Below are 24,674 nucleotides of genomic sequence, written 5' to 3'. Positions count from 1 at the left end.
TTTTATGATTGTAAATTGTAATATTGCGCAATGTTGTTGCAATATAAATGTTGTAGCAAAACATTTGCCTTTGAAAAAAATTACAAAAACAATAGATTAATTTAGACAATCTGCATTGTTTAACATATTTATTGCCTAACAACATTTTTGTCGCGATTGTAATTATCTGATAATAGATTATTTATTATTATATCTCCATCTGTTCGTCCAACCATGGATTTTCTTGCTTATGCCCAGGATATTTCTTTTTATACTTGAGGCCGGTCACCAGAGTAGAGCTTTTCGGGAAAGCCGTTTTGCCATTAAATAATGTATCGGTATCTGTCAAAAAAATATTGTCATTTAAATACTTGTACACGTATCATAAAATAGTGTAATAATTCTATAAATTCTACAAGATATCTCACCTGGATGGAATCGATGATACTCCTGTTGGACGTGCAAGTTCTTGGGCAAATCTATCCTGCCTAACGCTTCGTAGGGCGTCTTAATGTCCACCGGTGTCGTATAAAACTGTTTCAAGTCATCTATACAACATTCATATTATTATTGATTGTTATTAATAAATTTTAAAGTACACTAAAAAACACTTTGCTAACCGATACTCTCGATGGTGTAAAGTAACGAGTTTGGGATGGAATGCTTGAATTCTCTTTCGCAGGTGACAAATAGTTTGAAACGAAGAATAGGGTCTTCTAGTTTCGTGTCATCGTTCGTGGAGATTGCTTGACTTTCACAGATTTTATCAATTCTGTCAATGACATCTTCGGGGGGTTCATAAGCTTGCTGCGACCTCAAAAATCTAAAATAATGACATCTAATTGATTTTTCTATTTTTTAAATTAAATTATTTTATCAATCACATTTAAATAATTGTATATTATATTTTACATATTTTTTTATAATTTTATCCACCATATTTAAACAATTGTATATCGATGCGCGAAAAGTTCTCGATTATTATAACTCAAATTTCAATTAATATTAATCGTTCAAAACAAGATATTAAATTTGCAGCCATAACATTAATCTTTTTTTTTCTCAGATCTTTCAACCTACATTAACAATTTACTGCTCGTTGAAATAAAAATCTCTCTGAAATATGAAGGAAAAAAAGAGGAAAGGAAGAATATTTTTATTATTTTTTTTATGTATTTAAAACATTTTATTATTTCTATATTTTTTTATTTCTCGTTCTCTATGAGCGTCTACATCGATTTCTCGTATCAACGATCGACATAATCTTGCGCGATTTTTATCACAATAAGATTTGCGCCAAACTTTTCGCGCAGTCCGGAAAAGATTGTTCTTTCGTGAACGAAAAATTCAACGCGATGAGGGACAAAGGGTCAGACGCGGGACGCGATGACAGAAGAGAGGAGATCGATGTCCGTTGACCGTACGGTGCTGCCATCATACGTGTTGTTTCTCATTGAGCAGTGCCGTATTTTTAGTGCGTCCAAGTACCCCGTAGACGAAACGTCAACTTCATATCAAATGATAATCAATTATTATATATTATCGAAAACACAAAGTATTGCCAAAATTTTCCAAGAAAGATCTCGAGAAAAATTAATCACTCGACTGTTGTATGAATTGGAAACATTAATTGATCAATGTTTTGCATAGACAAAAATCAAATCAATCTCATTCTTTTCGCTCATATTTCACGCTCCGTTTCGAAAGATATCGGTTGCGTCACGAACTTTGCTCTGATGAATAACGGTACTAAACAAGGAAATGCGTTACGAGAGCGCGAATATAAATAGTAAACAAACGTAAACAGTAAGCGAAATCGATCAATCATAATAAACTATTGCTGTTAAATCGAGTTCAAACTTTGGAGAGAAATTTTTTTCTTTCTTTTTGCGATCGTGCATCGACGCGTCCCGATATAAATAAGGGAGGGGAGCGATATACGGCCCTGCGAACCTGTCAGATCCGTCAGACAGATTGGTCGACGCGCGGAGGGAGTGGTGGCAAACGGTAATATGGCCGCGGTGCGGCCCCCGTTAGTTAAGCAGCGCCGCGACGTAACGCCAATTTTACCGTACAGCTGCGACGCGAGAATTTGGACGCGGTCGTGCTTACCCGCGAGCGGCCAATGATTCTCCGGCCGAATCTATCCTCGCCTTCACCATCGGTTGTACGGCCTTGCTCTTCTTACTCTTGTGCCGGGCGAAATCGCGACGCGCGGTCGCCTGTGAAGGAAAAAAAAAAAATGACGATCTCGTTAGTGGTGACGCGCGTATCAAGTATACGCGAGTCGTCTCGTCTGTCGCGTACGTGATATGTGACTCGCGAGTGGCGGGTGTACGAGAGTGCCGAGAATTATTCACTGACCGTGTTAGCGACGAGTATAGCCGAGGTACTTCTAAAAGCGTTGGCGAACGAGCCATGCCTGATGAGCGCCGCCATCTTTTTCACGCTCGTCGTCGCCGTCGTCGTCGTCGCGGTGTCAGTGTCAGTGGAGTCAGTGGTAGTAGTGGTGGTGGTAGCAGCAGCAACAGCGGCAGCAGCGACGGTAGCCGTCGACGGCAACTAGAACTGCGGCAGTGAGCTTTAGGGGGCGCACCCGGCGGCTGCGCTTGTTGTTTCCCATCGCCGCCCGCCGCCATTTTACGGTCGCCATTGAGAAGTGAAAACCCTCCTAAATGTACGGGTCGAGTGAATAAGCGCGGTGTGGCTCCGCCGTTCCGCGAATTCTCGTGTGACCGGGGCAATATCGGCGCCGAAGCTGCAAGCCCGAGAGTGTTAGACTAATGCGTGTACGGCGTACAATGGAGAAGCCATGACGCATCCGTCGCATCAAACCAACGGCGCCAGCCTGGAGGACTGCCACACGAATTTCTTCGCACTGGTGAGTGATCGTAAGCGCGCGCGCGCGATTCCAGCGCGGAAAGAGAGTGATATCCCATGAACGGTGTGTGCCGATGGATTTTAAGGAACCCGACGCGCGACTCGGCTCGCCAATGCTGGAGAAAGAAGCGAGACCTAGGGTGGCCGCCGGCATCTCGCCGTACGTCACACACGTCGCCGACGACGCGAGTACGAGCGACAGCGAGAGCGCGACCACCGTCGCGCTACGAATGTGTTAACCTATATTCGGGGCGATATATTGCCGTGGCGAGTGCGTCTCGTATGTTCTCATTGTCGACGTCAATGTCAACGTCGTCGTTACCATTGCCGTCATCGTCGACGTCGTCGTCGCAGTCGCTCGTGTTGTGTATTCAGATACACTTCCCCCTCTTTCCGCGCTGTGGCCTCATGCGTGCGTGTATGTGCGTGTGTACATACGTCAGTGAGATTTCAAGTTTTGTTGTGTCGAGCCAATGTCATGCTTGATTCACGTCAGACCCCGAAGTCTTACGGTACGCCGTACGAGACGGAGACAAAGAGAGTTGACGAGCGAACAAGCGAGTGAGAGAGAGAGAGCGAGCGAGCGAGTGGGAGGTGCGAGGAATAGAAGGAGAACGAGGAGAAGTGACCGCGAGAGGAGAGCGGAGAGGGCGAGAACATAGGCACGCTGTGTCCCACCGCTGTCTCTCTCTCTCTCACTCTTTCTTTCTCCCTCTTTCTCGTTCTCGACGTAATATCGGGTTTGTGTCTCCGTGCAAAGCGAAAGATAGATTCTCGTGGATTTTCGAGGGAACGTATAGAGTCGCAGAAATTCCGAGAGAAAATTCATGCAGTCGTTCCCGCCTCTCGCGGACTCTTTTCGCGAGCGCGGGAGGAAGAAGGAGGAGATCGGAGACGGCAGCGTCGACGGCGCGAGATCGTGTCTGTCGCGTAACATTCCTTTCGCCTCTGCGACTTATCGCGAAGGAAACAAGCAGCGGGTTAGCGTCGCGCCAACCGTCCGTGGAATGAAAAGCAATTTTGTGTTATACATACATCTCGGGCGATGTATTTGTCTCTCTCGATAGCGAGGGGTTTCGCGACGGTCTCCGGCTCGCCGGAATTTTTCGAGAAACGCGAAATTATTTGTTCGAAGAAGCGTGTCGTATGGCGATTCGTTACGCGGGTCTATGTATGCATCTACCTGCCTGTATATACGAAAGAAGCTCTCTTGGCGATTATCATCTCCTCTGTTTCTCTCGCGTTCTGTTTCGACTCTGCGCGCGCGCGCGCACTCGTGCGTTTCGATACACACTTATACAGGTACGCACGCACTCTCGACACAAGCTAACGGCGACGAGGCGGACGCACTTTTCTGCCGCTCGTTGCATCTCTCGCGTTCCCACAGAGTACGGTTAAACGTCACTGCGAACGGATGACGCGCCTTCCTTCTTTCGAAGCGGCTTTAAGGTGTTATGATTACATTGTGATACACGAGATAGAAAATCGGAACCTTGTTCGTGTATTTAAATAAGTTTTATACATGTAAATAAATTACAATGTCTTAAGGATTTTACAAAAATAACAAAAGTCTACGAAAAGAGTATATACATGAATCAAAACATAGGCTTAAATAATAGATCTAAATATATTTTCACATATCAGTTTCAATCATTTATTTCTCCACAGTCTGTGCAAATTTAGATATTATTTAGCAATTGATATAAAGAACATGAGTATATATGTTAATTTACATAATAATAAATAGAGATATTTAGATAAATTTGACACTAGCGAACATTTTTACACAAAATTTTGTAAATGCAGATTATATTAGAAAGATCATTTTAAAAATAACAATATACAAAAAGTAATAGAACTAATTATATAAATATCACATGAGAAATTTTAATATTTATATGTATAAAAATTTGAAGAACCTAGAAGAATAAAAAATAAGAAAGAAGAAAGAAAGGAAAAAAATTTTAAATAACAATATACAGGATACTGACAATAAATCTTAAATAACGATGCGATACATATTTATTAATTAAGATTCGCATAATTTTATTGGTAATTTGAAGACAAATTGCGAGGAAAAGATAATATTGCTCGCAAGCTGATATCTATTGAATAAAAAATTGAAAATCTTAGTAATTAACTGCAATTAATTTAAATTTTTTTTGTAGAAGTGGAGTTTTGAAACTTTCTACGCACGTTTCGATCGATTTTTGGCAAAAACGCTTATCCAAAAAAAAAAAAAATGCAATTGCGATGTATATTTCATTGGTATAACCTGGCATTACTTGATTGCACTTATACGAGACGCGTGCCCGTTCTTTCTCGCACGGAGTGCAGTCCGATAAAATGCGTCATTTATCGTCAGTTAAGAGTATTTATCGAGCGAGAGCCACTATGTTGAAGAAATCAGTTTTTTTTTTTTTTTTTTGCGCATCATTGGCGCATCGTGCGAATAACATGTCCTCTTATTTACTGACAGTTGGTGTTTACTACACGGTCGGCGCATAGTCCGAAATTAACGACATTGAATAAAAGTGACGATTTTTCTCTTTCTCTCTCTCTCTCTCTCTCATCTTTCAAATAAATACATTTTTTTAAAAGATAGAATATGTTTATTCTCGTTCGCGTATTTAGCGTCTATGACATAAATTTTTGCAAAGAACTGTTAATTTAATGCAGAAAGCCGGCTGGAATTATTTTAAACAGCGCACGTTTCATCGAATTCCGACAAAGCGAGGAGCTTTTTTCGGAGCTTTATGAAAACCGCGCCGCGAGCTAATTCGGCACTCCCTCGGCACAAAGCAGCCAATATAGTTCATATAGTTTTATTCGATTAAACGCGATAATATATAAGTCCTCCGTGCAAAATCTATCAAAGCCGTTTGATCGTAATGGTTAATGACATCCCTGTTATTTTCTTTATAACAGCGCGAATATATACCAGAAGTTAATATGATTTAATTAGATGCCAGTCGCAAGTAATGACCCGAATAATTAATTATGCTTATAAAGGGAAAAGCATTATGAGCTTTTGCTAAAAACGGATAAATCGTGAATTTAACAATCGTGTGTGTGTGTGTGTGTGTGTGTGTGTGCGTGCGTGCGTGCGTGCGTGCGTGCGTGCGTGCGTGCGTGCGTGCGTGCGTGCGTGCGTGCGTGCGTGTGTGTGTGTGTGTGTGTGTGTGTGTGTGTGTGTCTGTTTGGCTTAACATGAAATATTTTTTATAATCGTGTCTTTGCATATCATCTTTTACTGATAATGAATTCACATTGGTAGTCTTTTTTGAGCAAATTAATTCACGCGAATGATTTCCGATGTATGCGCGATTGATTGTATTGCTCATCTAATTAATATTTATATTTACATAAATATCAGAAATCTGTTTGCGTAAAGTCAGACTTCTGAGTATTCATTAATTTGTTTAAAAACTCAGCTTATTCAATGAAAAATGGAAATTAAATGTTTGCATGCACACACAAACACATGTTGAATTATCACAATTAATTTTATTTGTACAATATAAATATTTTTTCAAATCATTAAAGTAGATAAAATAATATAATAATAAATAATTCTTAAAAATTCTCTAAATAATATAATAATTCTTTTTTTTTCATAAAATATACAAATAATTTGAGAACGCGCAAAATATTATCTTCTTTTTCAAATGAAGCTCGTATAAGTAAACAGATTTGTCTCAGGTTCAGGTCGCGCTCGACAATGCGAAACATGTAACGATCCATTGGTCTTAATTAAGACGACGTGTAACGCCGTTGATGTACACACAACTTACAAGCTCCGCACCGACAAGGAAGAGTTACGAAGAAATCGCTCGCGGCGGTTTTGTGCCTGACAAGTCCCGTGTATTCGCGAGTAAAACTCGAGCGGTATGGCACGTAAGAAAATAATACTCTCACACAGTGGTACTCAATTACGAGACAGCGACACTCATTGACGAGAAACGCGGGTCAATATCGCGCACTTAGTGAAATTAATTCAGCGACAAGATAATAACGTACGCTAGGTAATAACACGGCTAGTGTGTCTTTGCCGAGAATTTTTGCTGGATCCGTGATACGACGCGACATTGAAGCATTGATAAAATGGGATTTGATTTAGTGCATTTTATTGAAACGAAAAGAAAAACGCGCCTCGTAGTTATTTAGCGGAACGCTTCACCGGTCGATTAACCAAAGTGAAATTTCTCATCGTTGAAGCTGCTTTTGGCCCAATCGACATCCTTGACATAGCTGCGGTCGCTTTTTGCAATAATACAAGGTAGCGTCGCCTCGAAAGGTGCAATTTAATGGTCGCATATATGGGGAGTTGGTTCATCCATTCTCCTCTTCTGCTTCAACTCGCAGCAACTCTCAGCAGCAATTGTATTGCGATTACATTTTGTGTTATAGCAAAAATCAACCGGTTTTATTGACTTTCTTATTCAATAGCAGATAATAGTGACAGTACGTAGACAGATGATAGTGACAGTACATCAAGTGACAGAGAGAAAATTCTGAAAATTTCAGACCGCATATACATACATATTCCACGTGAGTCGTCAATCAAAAATAATTATTTAAATGTGCCACGCTAATTCATTGACCGCTTGACATGTTTTATATTATAGATCAGTAAATTAATATTCATTGATGCATGTACAATGAAATATACATGATTATATTTCTCTCTCTCTCTCTCTCTCTCTCTCTCTCTCTAATTTTTTTACAATTCGAGATATTAAATATCTTTTTCAAAATACTTTTATTTACAAAATTTTTAATTTATTAGATAAATCAATCTTAGAGAAACAATGACATTATTAACAATTAACATCTAAATTTAAGATTATTTTAAATTATATTTTAATTATATTTATTTATTTTTTATTTATTTTACATTATTTGTGTTTTTATCTTCGAATTTATTGATGACGCAAAACAATTTTTTTTCGAAGAGAAATTTTATTGGAAAGGCGTATTCTTGCTGAAAATAATCCGTTATTCACTTTAATTTACATATCTAATATTTTATTCATTGTTTGATAATTGTTGAAATAAATTTATCGATCTATTGTATAACTTGCGCGCACACACATAATATATCACGCATAATATATCATTGGAAGTTATTGAAAGCTGATATGAAAAAGAAAAATGTAATTTTTAAAATTTGAGAGTGCCTCAAAAGCAATTTGTCGTCCAGAAAAATTTTTTGTTGCACGTTTCTATTATTATTATTTCTTTTATATATTATTCGCTTTCCGTTTTGCTAATAAAAGATCACCCTGTATATTCCGTGTCATGTTTTTCGCGCCGGTTTGGGAACCGCTGGGCAACTTTACGCAGCCACATCGTAGCGTTCCAGTGACTCCCCGCGTTCGCCAGGCGTAGGTACGTCAAGCACGCGGCGTCTCCTCGCGGCACCGACGAAGTCGGCTAGATTATGCTGAAACTGGTGCTCTCTGGCAGGAGAGAGACAGTAGGGGAAGCGGCGGATCGGAGGAGGTCCCCCGCCCAGTCTAGGTGAAAGCCTTGCACCGACTCTTGCGAGGACGCAGAGTTACAACTATAGAAGAGCCTCGAAATCTCGACTCGAGTTTCGCTTTGCCTTTACATGTTTCATTTTCTTCGTACTTTTGTTGTTAAAAAATATATATTATTTTATTCATTGATGAGGAAATTAGACTCCGTGACGAAAATATAAAATTCCAAAAAGACATCTGACAGCACAAAATAAGAGAAAATATTTAATTTATAAATATTTTATATTAATTAATTGATAAGTAAATAAAAATAAGTAAATAAATTTGATTAATAATAATAATATAAATCTCAAGTAAAACAATATCTTTGGGAAACGTATAAAAGTGTGAAAAATATTTAGATAACTTTTATTCATCGTTTATCTTTATCTCAAAATTGAATAATTATATAATTTGTGATCATCTTTTGCAATAAAAATTACAAAAACGCGATCGATTGCAGCCAATCATCTGGCTGCTCATATCGGATATCCGGATACATTGCTTTTATTCACAAATGACTTGCCGTATTGACATTACCATATTTAGAAATGCTCGATCATCTTCTCGTTTCCAATACACACTTACATAAAGTCGTGTTTTAAAAAGGTTTTTTATATATAGTACACGCTGATTCGCCGATTGTTGTCCGATCAATGTATTGGGTTATTGAAACGTCAATGAATTAATCGTTCAAATCGGACCAAGTCTTGTCGTTATCGCGAATTTCGGTATATGTCACATATAATGATATTATTCGCATTTCGTACCTATCGACAATCTCCCGTATTGTAAAAATTATTGGTATCACAATCGTTTATTTATTCGCTCGTAGGTCGATGCGAATTTAGGTCAAAATTTCATCGCTAATAATAATACTAGTTTACAAATCTCACTTTTAACGTCAGAAATGAAAACAATTTTTTTTAAACATATTTTGGGGCACTGAATCCAAATCTGTAAGGTAACATGGCCTATGAGGTCAGATTTTCGATAAAAATATGATTGAATCCTCCAAAAACATGTTTTTTACCATCTTTGAAAGTTCATAGCAGGCAAATTTGATAAGTAAGAGACTTCAAACAGGACTCAAAGCAAAGTTTGATTATATTATAATACAAGAATATCGTATCTTTTACGATAGGTACAATCGAACCTCAGGCGCGCTTTGTAATTTTTAGGTATAGTCGCACTGTGTCAAGTAAATTGTCCCATGCAGTCCGATTGCAAGTAAAATATTCGATATTTTTATATTAAAGTACAATTTTCAAGCTTTCATTTAAGCCTTGTCTAAAGTCTTTTGCACATTGGATTTGTCTACGAATTTTCAAAGATGGTAAAAAACATGTTGTTTCAGAGGTTTCCCTCTTTTTCTCGAAAATCTGACGTGAATAAAAATTTTGATGACAGATTTGTGCTCAACGTTTAAAATTACTCTAGAAACAGTGCTTAAATACTTTTTCACAAAACCTTGTAAACTAGTGTAATTAAATGTTTTAAAGAAAAATAATAAAAGAAAAAAGATAAACGCAGAAATCTTACGGTGAGAAATATCGAGCAACTGTGAATCTATGAATCCAAAAGAGAAAGAGGAATCTGAGAAAAAGAAACGGCAGTCTGCCACAAGATGAAAGGCGGCGATTCCGTTACTATGCGTACGGTTTTCGAGGAAAATACACCGGCGGAGCCGGTGGAATCGACGGTGGAGGCGCTGCGCAGCTCGGGGCACAAAGGCGATTGTCGAGGCGAATTTTAAACTATCTAAGCCACGATTTTTGAGGGACGCGAAAGGATAGGAAGGGAGAGACACGCGACGCGCGGGGAAGTCTTCGGCGTCCCCTTGGCCGATTCCCCCGCTGAGACAACGGCCAGAATCGGTTGGTTGCCGCTCATCTCAGGTTTGAAACTTCTTCGTCTCTGTGCTGCTTCTCCTCCTGCTGCATCCTTGCTCCTTCCTTCGAAATCCCTGCGGCATAAAAATAGAACGCGTGCGAGGATATCGTGACCGATTAGGAAGCGAACGGTATACTGGGTGTCCTTCACGACTCTTTTAAAAATCTGTCAATTAATTTAATTTTTGGATATATAAACGCATTAATGTTTCTAATTCAATTTATATTGAATCTTCTTTTGCATTTTTGTGTCAAGTATCTTTCAGGATATATAGTTAACGATATAAAATTTATACAAGAATGCTTTTTATCGAGAACATTTATTGCAAATCAGAAACGCCCTGTAAAATTTTTTAGCATTGCTGGCGTTGCAACATTTTAACAATTTTACGATATTAATTTTGTAAACAAATCTTTTAGCACTTATAAATGCATATACATTATCGACGTGTTTGTTAGCAGTCCATGCATGCGTTTTATGTATAATATATGAATATCGTATTTTTAAATTAGATTGATATAATTGATATAATAAATATTAATAATACTTGTAAATAATAATAATACATATACACTTTGAATATTAAACACAAACATTAGATTGCTGCTGGTATATCGCGAAATAGCGAAATCTGAGCAAGACTATTGCATTAAGACTATTACATTCGAATATATATTTCATCCATGTCTCGTCATAAATTATAGATGTCTCATTCTTTCGCAGCGAAAGGAGTTTTTGCGTATGATTGCATTTTTAGAAGTCCTCGCGAAGGATGTGTATCTCCTTTTCGAAAAGAAAGCTGCGGTTAGTAGCCTGATCTTCAAGGTGAGGCATTCAAACATCTTTCGATGCATTTAGCGATGCTCGTACATGAAAGAATAGTGTGGAATAAAAGCTGACATTACTAATGACGCACGCATAATTGAAAATAGCCTCTTGCGGCGAATACTCTGCGGTTTTACGGGATAAACGGAGTGAATTTCGAGTTAGGCGTAACCAGTTTACTGATATAGAATGGAAATTTACAATGACCGCGTATAAAGAATAAGCAGCTCTATTGAAAGTATGAACATGCATCTTAAAAAAGATATATTTCTAATTACACGCTCGTGAAAATGCATTTGAAAATTATTTTATAGAATTCCAATATTTCAATCATACTTTTGTATATAAGAAAGAGAGAGAGAGAGAGTAATGTTATAATTACTTTCTCCAACCTCGAAACTCAGCAACTGAAAAGGAAGAATAGAGTATTTATACAAAATTCATGACGACAAAAAAAATTTTTAAATTTCTTCTAATCATCGAACGCGCGCCAAATAGCCGCGACTATAACGAGATCCATTGTTACAGCATCGACGATTTGCTTTCTCCCGGTCGAACAGATCATCGGCTATTTAACCTCTCCCCATTCGTTCCGAACTTTACTAGCTCGGCTTTACTTCTACTAGTTAGCGATCGGTTCGTTTGTATCATCGAGTAACCGTTACGCTTCACTGTATCTAATAATCGTGTCATCTTTAGAAATGTCATCGCATCTCGTAACGTCATCTCTCCGAAAACTCAATACAGTCTACTTAATCTTTCGTATAATGGAATAACTTGGAACCGAGAACTCGGAACTCGTTCCTTGTCAATGATTTTTAAAACATTCTTATTCCGGGCCTACGTAATGATGGCTGATTTTCAATTTCCTCTCCGGCAAGCTCTTTCGCGGAAGAATTAGACGAGTTACGTTATATAAAGCTTCGCGCATCCGATCCAATAAAAAGAAGCGTGCGAGCCGATATGTTTGCATACGCGATAAAAGAGCCTTTGCCCCGTGGAAACTCGCTCGTCGTCTTATTGTTAGAACGTTAGATCTCGGCAGTTAGTTATTGGATGGAAGCATCGAGCACCTCTGCGCTTCGCACGCAGATTAACATCCATCGCATTTTCAATGTTAACGCAAATGTTCTTTTATTATCGCGCGTTCTACGCTAGTATTGGGATATTCCAATATACTTAAGCGCAGAATAGAAAATTAACTCGAGAAAGATATATATTGGACGTCAATACATGACGAGGAGAGTTTCGATCAGCTGGTTTTTTTGTCGAGGGAAAATTGAGTCCAAAAAATTCAGACTTTCTAGATGAAAGGTATACGAGGTCGTCACGGGACACCCTGTATAGAAACACAACGTCAAGTTGTGCACAGGAATTTACCGTGGTAGGCAGGCTCGCTAAGGCGGTTGTGTAGCGAGAATCCGTGAATCTACTTTCGAGCGAGCGGCTCGCTCGCTCGCAAGGAGAATTCTGCCTCGTTACGCACACGCACACGACGTAATGTTGGTGCGGCTTTAACGGCGCAGCAGACGTAAGGAGGGCAGTAACAGAAATGGGAACCTATAGCAGGCAGAGGAATGCTCTCCGAGTACCGTAAATACGTTGCAGCGCAATAAAAATAGACTGCGGGATACCCCACATCGATGATATGTCATATTGAGAGATATTTTAATCGCGGGACTCCAACTCCGCGCGCGCGTCTTACCGTATCGCAGCGTATTGCGCGTTTACGTTTCTCTCCGTGCTTTATCATTGCCGATAATGATACCTGTTAATTTTCCGGTCGGGCGGAATTGCAGTTTGTATGTGATACCGCGCAACAAATTACTACGTTATACGCATAAATTATATACGATCATTTTTGCAACATTTAGAAACTATTATCTTTCGCATTAATAATTGGCTCGCTTTTTATTAACATTTTGATATAAACATATAATAACAATATAATTTTATTTTGTGCGATACAGAGTTTACAATACAAATATATACGATATATTCGTGATATGAACGGAGTTAATATTTCATATATTAGAGATTGTTTACACATTACAAATTTTTTGCATGCTTATCATATATGACCATTGAAACGTATATCTCCTGAACTATTAAATTATCACAACACACAGTTGGGAATGGAAATCTCACGCGACATGTTGATATCGGTTGGATCTTCCCGTGGACGCACGAGAAAAAGGTATAGAGGAATAGAGGAGAGAGCAGAGGAAGAGGAGGAGGAGGAGGAGGCTGTTCGAAGGTAGAGAGGAGCAAAGAGAAAGAGAGAGAGGGAGAGGGACACAGCGGCGCGCGTGGACGGATGGTTCGAGGGGATATGGGGGTTCCCCGAGTCGAGTCGAACGCGCGAGCCCACGCGGGCGGCCTTGCACGTCGCCTTGCTTGTATTGATCAGCGGGCTTGACAGCCCCGTAGCGTTACAGCGGGCGCCTTCGGTATTCTCTCTCTCTCTCTCTCTCTCTCGTCGGAGCGGTCGGTGCGCGAATATTTTGTCTCGCCACCGTACCGCGGTGGCACACACACCTAGATATACATATATATACTGCATCGGTGTGTAACAGGCGCCACTACGCGGGCGATGTCCCTACCTTCCGACGATGTGCGATATGCTGTGCTCGTCCTCTCCGCGGAAGGCGCGGAGCGTATCGACCGATCGTTACGCCTCTACGAGACTCGGCCGTCACGTACCACGCACTCTCGAGAAAGAGATGCTTTTCTCTCATCACGAGGGGACAACCCGCGCGTAATCGTCCGAAATTCTTGTCTTCTCGCGACGACGCGATCGCTTTACGTCAATGAACGCGATTACGTCGATTGCGCCGGCTATTGACAATTTGATTCGTAAAAAGATCTGAATAGTGACACGAAAGAATAGCTTTGATGCTACATTTTTTATACATTGCTATTTCATTGGAGAGATACGAAAAAATAACGCGGAAATTTTTTTACAGACCTACTCTAACCCAGTCACTGACAGGCGCAATCGTCTTCAAAGGCGATGCCCTCGATTTTCGGAGGAAATTCCTATCGATCGGTCACCACGTTTCGACGAAACTTAACACGTCCGCTACTATAGCGAAAATATATGATCGGGTCAATGCAGAGAATGCTGTGATATCCTCTCTTTATTTTACCGTAAAATAAGCGACGAATACTATTTTACCACATAAAGCTATTATACTTCCCCAAAAAAAATGCAAGAAGACTACAAAGACTACAATTACTCTCTAATATAAACAAATTCAGATAGTCGATACTTTAAAATAGATTGTAAAAGTAATTATTTTATAAATAAGCATCGTGTAAAGATACTCTTTATGCATATCTTATTTTATTTAAATCTGTGCATCTTTGCAATGTCAAATTCTTTTAACACTCGCATTACGATCCCCGAAGATGCCAAGATCTTATTACCTGCCTGTGCGATGGCTGTATACACATTTGAATCGTTCTGATTATGTCAGCTGGTTCTCTGACGTAAGAAGACGCCTGGCACCGATTGGACCGCCGGCGCGCGCCCACTCCGGGACAGTGCGCGCGTGCGCGCGCTCATGTCTCTTCAAAGTGATCCGAGCCTTCGAGTGCATTGGCAATGGCGTCGCACGATACCCACCATCATTTTCCAGAATATACACATAAATGATGACCATAAAAGAGAGTAAAGAAGAAATTTTTGTATTGTTACACGTATATATTACACATAATATACATATAAAAAAAATGTAATAAAACGAAATAATTTTATCGAAGATTCGCCGCGTGATCGGAAAATTTATCGGCGCTTTAATTGACAAAATTTTTATACGAATGAGAAAGAGAGAGAGAGAGAGAGAACGACGTATGTATTCGTTACGATGCTCTCTCGCGGGCAATCGTCGATAAGCGTATTTATGAAATATTCCATGTCGTTTTTGTCATCAATCAGAGTTTACGCGCGCGCATCTCGGAACAAGGCGCGAAATGTGTCGCGCACGCGTGCGTACGATCGACTCTATGGAGGCGCGTCGATGATTCGCCGTTGACCGCGCGACGAGATCTAATCTCGAGAGACAACAGTGGAAAGCGCGCGAATCAGGTACGATGAAGATACCAAATCGGGGTGAATGGACTCCCTCTCCTTCTTCTCTCTCCCTCCCTTCCCTTCCTGCCTCTTGTTAACGGAGATAAGACGATTTTCCGTCAATGCAATGCGATAAATACGAGCGAATCGGGATCGCGGCTTTGACCTTATATGTTGCGATCGATTCTGCACGCATGTTATTTTTAGTATGAAGAAAAAACCTCGTTGTTGCCGATAACTATATATTTTTCACCACATTATATTGCGAATAATCAATAGAGAAAGTAAACGAGGGCTTTCTTTTTTTTTCTCTCTGATGTTGAATCGTAAAGTGAAGAGAATGAGAGAGCCTGAATGCGAATGCGTGAATCTGGAATAGCAAATGATTAAAATATTGGTAACTTTGTATATCAATATTTCAATTAACTTTGATCTCTCTTGAAAGTATAAAGCTAAAGTAGAAATGAAAATACTAAGTGCCAGGCGAAGGAAAAAATTGATTTGAAAGAAAACTTCAACGAATAATGCGTAGGAAGAAAAGTGAATGGTCATCTCGAAATATAAATCTATGTCGGAGAGAAAGTTGTTGAAGCAGTCACACATTATCCCAATCAATGAAATCAATTTTACCTATAATATATAATCTTGCAAGATATTTTGTGTTCCGCTAGAACGTTTCTATTTTTATTATAATGCATCGATTAAAGTCGAGTGATTTAATGTCAACGGGATATTGAGTATTTTATAAGGTCAAGTCGCTTTTAATATAAGATCGAAATGTGTAGACAGATAATGAATTGGAAGTATCTTAGATGGAACAATTTGGAAATGGATTAATCAATCGAGCAATTAGCCCCTGCGCATGCCTAATTATTTGCTGAAACTATCCCGCGCAGTACTGCTATATGTGTATGTGATAATACGTACATTTGAATAAATTAACGACTTGTCACATCGCGTGACAAATAGAAATACTGGCATAAGGTCAAGGACCGACCCGATGTTGCTTTCTCGATGATCAAGAGCCGCTACATACATGTATTTTACTGGATAATGCACGTTTTGTCGTACAAAGGATAATTTATTACCTTGCGATTTAACATCTTCGTTCGCATTCTAAAGCTACCAATTGGTCACGGTCAATGTTATCTTTTGTTTGATCACAGATATTTATATCCATATTTTTGATATCCTTCATAAATCGGATCGATTGTACGAAAAATCAAGAAAATTAAATCTTGTAAATTAAGCAGCAATAGAATGGATGAACAGAATTCTTGGATTTTTAAATCAACGATCTGTAAAAAAAAAACAGTCCATGTGATATCGTTTGATATCACATCTTTTTGTTATTATCAATAAATAGATATACAAGTGCATATATGGTTCCATTTATTCGAGATTTTTACAAACGAAATCGCTAATGTTGCTCCTTTTATCTTTCAGACGTCCCTCTGCGGTATAAAATGGAGAAAGCTTGTGTGGGGCGAAGTGGCAGGTGGATTCGGTGGCACTCCCCTCGAGGATCCGGTGTTGTCGAGTTTCTCGCGATGTTTAGCTGGTGACATTCTGTGCGTATGGCGACGAGTGGCCGCCACGCCGGCCAGTGCCGGGCCGGCGGCTGCTGCCAACGCCGCCGCATCGGCGCCCGGGGCTGGCATCTTCGACCTGGGCATCGCGCCCTCGCCCGCGCCACCGCCGCTCTCCCTTACCGCCGCCAAGGAGCTCTGGATCTTCTGGTACGGCGAGGAACCCGATCTCTCCGGCCTGGTATCGCCAGAGCTCATCGCTTGCGGTGAGTATAATATATCTCTCTGCCTTGCCCGGAAACGCGTCTTGCCAACACCGAGAACTTTGTCCCCGGAAGTGAAGCCTAGCTTAAGACCATCTCGTTAGATTACACGCACGGTAATTTATTTTTTTAAACTTGTTTTCTTTTTTATTTATTTTATTCTATATAATTTATTTATGTATTTCAGAGCATTCCAATTTTTATCACATTAACACAAGTAGGTTACTGTGTGTTAAAGAAGCAGATTTTAGGAGTAGAATGGATAGAGTCGATCGAAAACATATGAAAACGATTGAATCGTTGATGAGGGAGGCAAGCTCTTGATAGTCTACATTCATAATAATTGAGGCGCTCTATGTACGGTATATCGTCTACGTAGGACTTGGAAGTAGCAATTACGCGGTGTTTATACGCCGTTGTGTGTACGGTGCTTTACCTAACGCCAGCAAGGAAACCGTGACTAAGCTAACTTTTATTACGTACTTTCCAAGAGGAAGTTTCGACACGTAAGAGACACGGAGAGATTGCATTGTATTAACGGATTTGCAAACGCGCTCTTGATGGGCACTACGTACATGTGTATATGAAATATCTTTTTTCATCGATATCGGAAACAACAGAGTCAAAGCTGCGGAAAAACAGAACACGATTAAAAGTGGAACTCACGTTAGTTCTTAGATTACTGCGATAATCATCGGCGCATATAAACGCGCTATCTCGTGAATCATATGTAAAATTATCACTCGCAATTATTTCTTCCTTTAGGCCTCAAGCGATTCATTTTAATTACGCACGTGCAACACATGAGCTGCTGCTACAAACATAGCGTAATCGTTCAAAGTTCAATTGTTTAAAGTTATTTTGTGTGAACATATTATTTCCATATTGCCTTCTCGCGCAGTAAAAGCAATATATTTATTGTTGTTTTCTGAAATGAGGAATTGAAGCCGAGTGACGTGCGGTAAAGACGTCTGCGTAGGTTAAAGCCGATAAACATGCGAAAAAAACTTAAGCAGTAAGCGAACCGATTAATCGGAAATTGATTTAACAAATGAAGCGATAAACGAGTTGATCAATCACAATTTAACATTTTCGAGAATAGTAAAATCGTACAATGCTGTCGATTCGCTTGCTGCTTAAACCTCTTTTTTTTTTTACGTACATTGTAACTCTTAGTGTGCTCTAGTTCTTATCACTCGAGTACTCTAGCATTCTAATCGACGATGACCTCTTCCCACCGTGCTTTTGCTCGAAAAGGTTGCGTTGCAACGGTGCAACGTCGTGCAACGGACCAACTTTCGAGCCGCGCCGGACCAGAGACCAGAAGCCCCGGCGGCGTTTCTCGACACGGGGTCGCTGAACCATGCACTTGTCTGCAACTCGCAACTTGCAGCGCGCAACGTATAGATCCACCGTGTGCATCGCGCCGCACGCTGCGCCGGAGTGCACCAATTGCGAAACGACGACTAACCGGCCGAACCGTTAAGATTAAAAACGTATAGCATCGCGGTGGGGTCGACGGCTCGCTGTCGTAGAATCAAAGCACCGATAGATTCGCAATGGCTTGTGCAGGTTTGAAATAAGCTGTCATGGTATGCGCATATTGAACGATTTTTTTGCGAGGAAAGAATATTATTTATTTATAATTCTATCGAGAGAATATAAGATTGATAAAAAACGTAATCGCGTCGTTTCTCTATCTTGTCCGATGCGCTCAATAAATTCATATATTATAATAGATATCGGAAAATTAAGCGCGAAACAGATAATCTCTCGGTAGAGAAAAAAAAATTGCGTTTTGTTTTTAAGAATAATGTATTCTATCGTCATGCGTGATAAAGATGTTTCTCGATGAATGTTCGGATTTTGGGAGGTTGTGCAACGCGACTACCGCGGCTAGTGGTCCATGAGAGATGCAACTCCCTCAGGCTCCGGTCATATCGATCGACGGAACACGTGTTCTGTCCTACCCAGTGATTCTCAACGGTACGGTTATGCGATAGATGAACGCTTTGCCGTGCAACGCGCGTGATAAAAGACCATCAGCCAAGTCATACTAGTGATCCTGGAAATTTCTCACATTAAATAACTTTGCGTTCATATATTAAATTTTTTCTATATATCCTTATAGTTTGAGAAAAATACGCGTGTGTTTTCCGAGAGAGGTAGATCTTTTAACATGTACATTTCTAGTGGAATAATATAATGACGAAACATATTGTTAACAAAGAGGCATAAATTCGCAAAATCTTTCTTTACATTTCGAAGCGTTCGCGTGAGAATAAAATCAGGGGAAAGCTAGCCCGAGCGAGACTCGGGATTCTAGAACTTTTCAGTTTTCTCGGTCAACTTCTCTTCTGCCTTCCGCGAAACGCTCACCGGTCGGTCGACGCGATTCGCTGCGACTTTATATACGCGAACCGCGCATTACTTTCACGCTAAATTTCGCCATTATTTGGATACGCGCGTTCCGCGGTCGTTGGACGAATATTAACTGGGTCGGATTTTATTTGCTTTATTATATAAAGACTGTGATAATTAAATATGTAGTCGCGTCGCGCGGAAGTATATGTTTGCAGCGTTGAAAGGAGAGATCCCGTTTTTTCCCGCTTAATTAGAACAGCAGCAACAGTGTGTAATCGTTATTTCTGCGTATTTTTATAGAAATCGATCGTCCGTACGAAGCACGTATTAGAATACTATAGCTCCTTTACATTGTACATGAGCGCAAAGAGCAACGTTATAATTAAATCTTTCTTTTTTATAATCTTATCTTTTATTGTCGTTACAGAAAGTGAACAGGGTTCTTGGGAAAGCGGATTGTCGTACGAATGCCGGTCACTTCTTTTCAAGGCTCTGCATAACTTGATCGAACGGTGTTTGCTATCCCGTGACTTCGTTCGTTTAGGAAAGTGGTTTGTGCAACCTTATAATGGCTACGAGAAACACCGTTGCAGCAGGTACGTTTGCTTAACAATAACATCTTTATATATTTGTTTTCAACAAATGTTAAGAAATAATATTTAACTTTTCTTTTGGAAATATACATGTTCTCTGATAAAAAAATAGAGAAGTATATCTTATATATCTTAATACATGAAACCAGGTACATTTGTGACACGGGACATATAATTCCTATGTAGATATTCATGCGTAACTCAGAATTGTGTCTGGTAACTTTATAAGTGTTTAATATACGAAAAGTATTTAATGTAAAATAAAAATAACGATATAAATTATCGATAGAAAAATATATATTTCTGATATTTAAACAACCGTCACGAATATCTATAGATAGGAAGGTCTTAAATATTGCTTTATCGCTTGATGCGCATATTATATTACAGCAAGTATAAAAAAATTCTGAAACGCGTTAAAATCTTATATTCATATGCGTTGATTACTTTTGCAGCAGCCACCTGTCGTTCTCATTTGCATTCTTTGTCCACGGAGAAAGTACTGTATGCGCAAGTGTGGACGTTAGGCAGCATCCTGCGGTGCGACATCTTACAAAGACATGTCTACAACGTACCCAAACCTCTCAATCCGGTGTTAAGGGTAAGTATCGTTTGTTATTGTACTCAAAAAGAAAGATCCACAACCATAGTGTTGACATAATAAATTGATAATTTATTATAGGTCTATTTACATTTCTTTTTATTTTTGTTTTACAGTGATTCTAGCCCCTTATGGATTGGCGGGCACATTGACGGGTCAAGTGAGCCGTATGGATAGTCAACTTCTCGAAGAATGGAAACATTTTTACCCGATCAGTACCGGTAGTAATCCGGAGACCGGGCTTCCGCCCCTCGTGGAAGTTCTCGTCGGTGGCGTGCGTATGCGTTATCCTTCTTGTTACGTCTTGGTTACGGATATGGATGATACGCCACCCGAAACTCCTCTCTCACCACCGAGCAGTCCTGTCGCTTGCGAACGACCTCTCTTAACGCAACAAGAACTGAGCGCAGCTACCGAATTGCCGGAACGCGTGTGGGCAGAATGTACTTTGAGTTCGCCAGTGTCCGCTTCCAAAACAGAATCTTCCACGGAATCTGAAACCTGGACGTTTGTGGAACCGACGCAAAAGTCTTCCTGTACCTGTTCATGTTCGAAGTAAGTCTTATTTCTAATTTCGATACATTGCATCGTGCGAAAGATACTATCTTTAGATTCCTATTATTTAGATTTCGATTATGCATTGTAAAAATTACTTGTTTACTATGTACAGTTAATAAGGTAATTATATTATACTAGATTGTTATAATTATTTGTATACAATTATAATGTAAAATCAATTATGATTTTTTTATAGTATATTGAATACAATAGTAAACATTTAATTTTTGCATATATTGCGTTAATTGAGTAATAGTAATAATTGCCATTATATTGGTTTCTGTTTGCATGTTATAGCAGAGTATAGAAATGTAGAATATTCAAATCGTTATAGACCAGATAGTAGTGTGTGATGGCTGTTGTAATGTGTGCATGGAAATTTAGTCTTTGAAAATGACTCAAATGCAATTATTCTTAGTGATCAGCTTGTTAATGCAATCATTATTATAAAGCTATACACACATGCGCATACACATGAGCCTGTTAAATTTCTTATTTATAATTTTGGAACAAAAGCTCAGAGAGACACAAATAATATACTTGTCACATAATAACAGGATAAAAAATACTACGATATTATTATGCGTTGCATTTGAGTTTCTATAAAAAAATGTATTGTTTAGGATTAAAAGTTATTGAGATACTCGTTTGATTTCAACCAAACTAAAGGGCTCTGAAGTATTTAAAAGGAAATGGAACATGAGGTGCAATTTCTAACCATCGCGTATATATTTTTCTATATGTTCCAATTAGAGAAGAGACTAATTTAAAATGCCAAAATATAAAAATATAATTCTAGTTAACAATTCTTTTTTGACATTTCAACTTGTGATTCTTTGACTAATGTTTAAAGAATTGAAAAAGCATTTACACATCTTCAAATAACAAGGACAATGCATTAAAAGTAAGAAATATAAGTCATCTCACTTACCTCTTATTTTTTAACTTACCTCTGAAACTTTCACTAAATATATGTAGAAATCTTTTTTCATTTTATTTTGAAATGTCTGAATATTAAAGAGGGTGATCTCTCTTATATGCTACTTATATGCTACTTTACAAAATTGGTAATTGCTTCAGGACTCTATAAAGTGAAATGATAGAAGAGATATCGTTCACAAAAAGAAACGAGATGTTAAATACATCAGTTGCAGGTATACGACCCCCGGGGGTTGGAAGAGCCTGGCCTCCTCTCAGATTCAGAGGGAGAGAGTAGATAAAGGTGGACGGAGGGTCATACCGTTTCACCGACGCTCTACCACTCAGTGGGACGCTTGTCCCTCTGTCCCTGCTAATGCCCCCAGGTGGGTAATTTCTGTGGATCCCGAGACACAAAGAGAAAGAGAGAGAGAGAGAGAATCATCTTTGTCATTTCTTTTCTTATGTTAGTCACTGCAATAACGCCAATTTTACATATGATCATAATGATTCCTCATAACTTCACATGCAGATTCATCGCTTTTCACAGTTCCACCATATAAATTCGTCCAAATAACTCGATCCGATGCACGATATAACGCATTAATTAAATTTCATCACTTCTGCAAAGGTTTAAAGCATGCGTCTTAACAGCGATCGTATCACGCGTTAAAAAAATGAATGACAGACTAATATTTTCACACTTGAGATAAAATTGTGTAAATCTCGTTTCATCAAGTATTTAGAATTAGGTAAATGGGATATATTAATATTATGAATTCTATGGTAAAAGGATTCTATTAATTTTTTACACATACTCTAATGAGACATATATATTTAGTAAGTATATAATAAATATGTATTTGACATGCTAAGGAATAGAGCAAATTTATACATGTATTTCTTTAACAAATTATTTATATAAACTGATTATTTCTGTACTATTTCCCTAAGAAGCTAAAACAAGTGACAAAATTTAATGAATTTTCACATGTGATTTGTCGATCTAAGTATTTTCATGCGCATGATTCAGTAGCAAATGTTATCTAAGCTTTATATATGATTGATAGCGCATTCCAACATATATTTCTCTTTCATTTGGTTAATTATTTTGCTATAGTATACATATAACACACATAGCAAATAGGGTTCGTTTTGCATGTGACTATTATGCTTAGAATATTTCTAGCATTTATCTCACTTTGTGTTTTTAATTTTGATCCATCTGTAACATATATCTGTAACAAGCTTTCATCCATACTCATGCACATCTTAAATTTCAATAGGTGCAAAATATACTTTCTGTTAAACGATGTGTCATTATATTATGCTGTAAAATCATTAATTCAAAGAAATGACACATTAAAGAAAAATTAATAGAAATCTTTAATAACTAACTTAAGAAACAATTTGAAATAATCTGAAGTAAGACTGATAAAAGATATCATATCATAAACATAACTTATATATTTAAAACAAATTTAAAAGATTTTAGATAATTTAATTCTATTTTTCTGAGAAATACTAACACGTCTCTGATATGTCATTTTAGTCTTCCGTAATTACCTCCGCTTATTATGCCGCTTTTAGTATTTTCTCTCGTTCATACAACATGAGTACTAATTTCATATTTACGATTATAAAATTAGAGTCATGGAACATATTTATATGTATTTAATCTGTTTAAAAATTGAACAGGTCGGTACTAAGTAGAACGGAAGCACCTAGTACACCACCGGGCGGTCCTCCTTCGTATTCGCGTGGACCACCAACGGGAGGAGATTGTCTACCGGTACCGTCAGTCGGCTCACCAGGTTCCCCGGCACCATCGCCCCTTCTAACTCCGCATTCTGAGCCGGCGTCAGTTCCACCTGCGGAACCTACGATGCCGACTCTCAGTCCGCAACCACCACCCAGTCACACAAACACTGCCCCACCTCTAACTCCATCGCAAGGACCCAAGTCTATTTCTTCCGCGTGCAACAACCAGGTGCACAGTCCATCGGTTCCCGGACCGATATTGAAACGACCAGTCTTGGCGTCCAGAGAATATGAGGGTGCTCTCTTGGATGACGAGCAACCTTTGTCTTGGCTGTATGATTACTCACTTCAAGAAGCATGGCTGAATCATCCCGTGAAGCGTTTCAAGGCCACAAGCACCACCGGCCCTCCGACTAATCGGAGCAACATTCTATACCCACCGATAAACTCTCAAACGTTTCAGACTCAAGCACCTAAGCTGGAAATTAAACAAGAACCTGTCGCAGTTGTAAGTTGATATATAGAAGACAAAATTAGGGCAAAACAAACATTTAATCATATCTAATAGTAGTCTGCTTTACTCTATTTTCCTCAACTATGCTAAAAAAAATTAAAACAAACATATATTGTATTATATTAATATTATATTAAATTTAAAAAAATATATATATTTTGCAATGTTAGGCTGAATGTATTGGTAGAAGAACCGATCCATACGAATTTGACGCGACGGGTGAAGAAAATGGCACAAATGTCGATGGTCTCAGACGACAGAGGGACGATCCGTCTAAACCAGGATCTCTCTTTACCAGCGAGGGTCTCCAGCCATCCTATAAAGATTTAGATCAAATTTTTGACAATTCCGACGCTGATACTTCCAGTGACGAAACGGTAAATTCACACTTACTTATAT

The 24,674-nt window shown here is 38.9% G+C and overlaps 2 protein-coding genes across 4 annotated transcripts in view; one reads left to right on the top strand and one right to left on the bottom strand.

Moving 5' to 3' along the window:
- Positions 1-96: 96 nt before the first annotated feature.
- On the bottom strand, positions 97-2,562 carry LOC126848904 (39S ribosomal protein L50, mitochondrial). Its single transcript, XM_050590206.1, has 5 exons — positions 2,344-2,562; positions 2,092-2,201; positions 600-802; positions 408-527; positions 97-321 (listed from the first exon to the last, which is right to left on the bottom strand). Exons 1-5 carry the CDS (start codon positions 2,416-2,418, stop codon positions 188-190), a joined length of 642 nt encoding a protein of 213 aa, XP_050446163.1. The 5' UTR covers positions 2,419-2,562; the 3' UTR covers positions 97-187.
- Positions 2,563-2,610: 48 nt separating this feature from the next.
- The window catches only part of LOC126848182 (mediator of RNA polymerase II transcription subunit 13), a 29,985-nt gene continuing 7,921 nt past the window's right edge, over positions 2,611-24,674 (top strand). The window contains exons 1-8 of one of the 3 annotated variants that reach the window (XM_050588867.1): positions 2,611-2,860; positions 16,621-16,969; positions 19,758-19,926; positions 20,379-20,524; positions 20,641-21,079; positions 22,237-22,386; positions 23,699-24,269; positions 24,446-24,652. In XM_050588867.1, the coding sequence (XP_050444824.1) occupies positions 2,792-2,860; positions 16,621-16,969; positions 19,758-19,926; positions 20,379-20,524; positions 20,641-21,079; positions 22,237-22,386; positions 23,699-24,269; positions 24,446-24,652 (2,100 nt within the window). In that variant the 5' untranslated portion in view covers positions 2,611-2,791. Of the gene's footprint in view, positions 2,861-16,620; positions 16,970-19,757; positions 19,927-20,378; positions 20,525-20,640; positions 21,080-22,230; positions 22,387-23,698; positions 24,270-24,445; positions 24,653-24,674 lie in introns of all 3 variants that reach the window. The other 2 variants (XM_050588859.1, XM_050588876.1) reach the window with 2 other exon arrangements.

Source organism: Cataglyphis hispanica, chromosome 1 (assembly GCF_021464435.1).
Source record: "Cataglyphis hispanica isolate Lineage 1 chromosome 1, ULB_Chis1_1.0, whole genome shotgun sequence".
Taxonomy (NCBI): domain Eukaryota; kingdom Metazoa; phylum Arthropoda; class Insecta; order Hymenoptera; family Formicidae; genus Cataglyphis; species Cataglyphis hispanica.
This window is presented reverse-complemented; position numbering and strand designations above follow the sequence as displayed.

What these genes read in the sequence shown, in the direction of transcription:
- LOC126848904 (XM_050590206.1), bottom strand. Translation starts at nt 2,418, where the DNA reads ATGGCGGCGCTCATCAGGCATGGCTCGTTCGCCAACGCTTTTAGAAGT. An exon ending in TTACACCATCGAGAGTATCG is followed by an intron (nt 528 to 599) that starts GTTAGCAAAGTG and finishes AATGTTGTATAG; the next exon opens with ATGACTTGAAACAGTTTTAT. An exon ending in GTATCATCGATTCCATCCAG is followed by an intron (nt 322 to 407) that starts GTGAGATATCTT and finishes TTTTTTTGACAG; the next exon opens with ATACCGATACATTATTTAAT.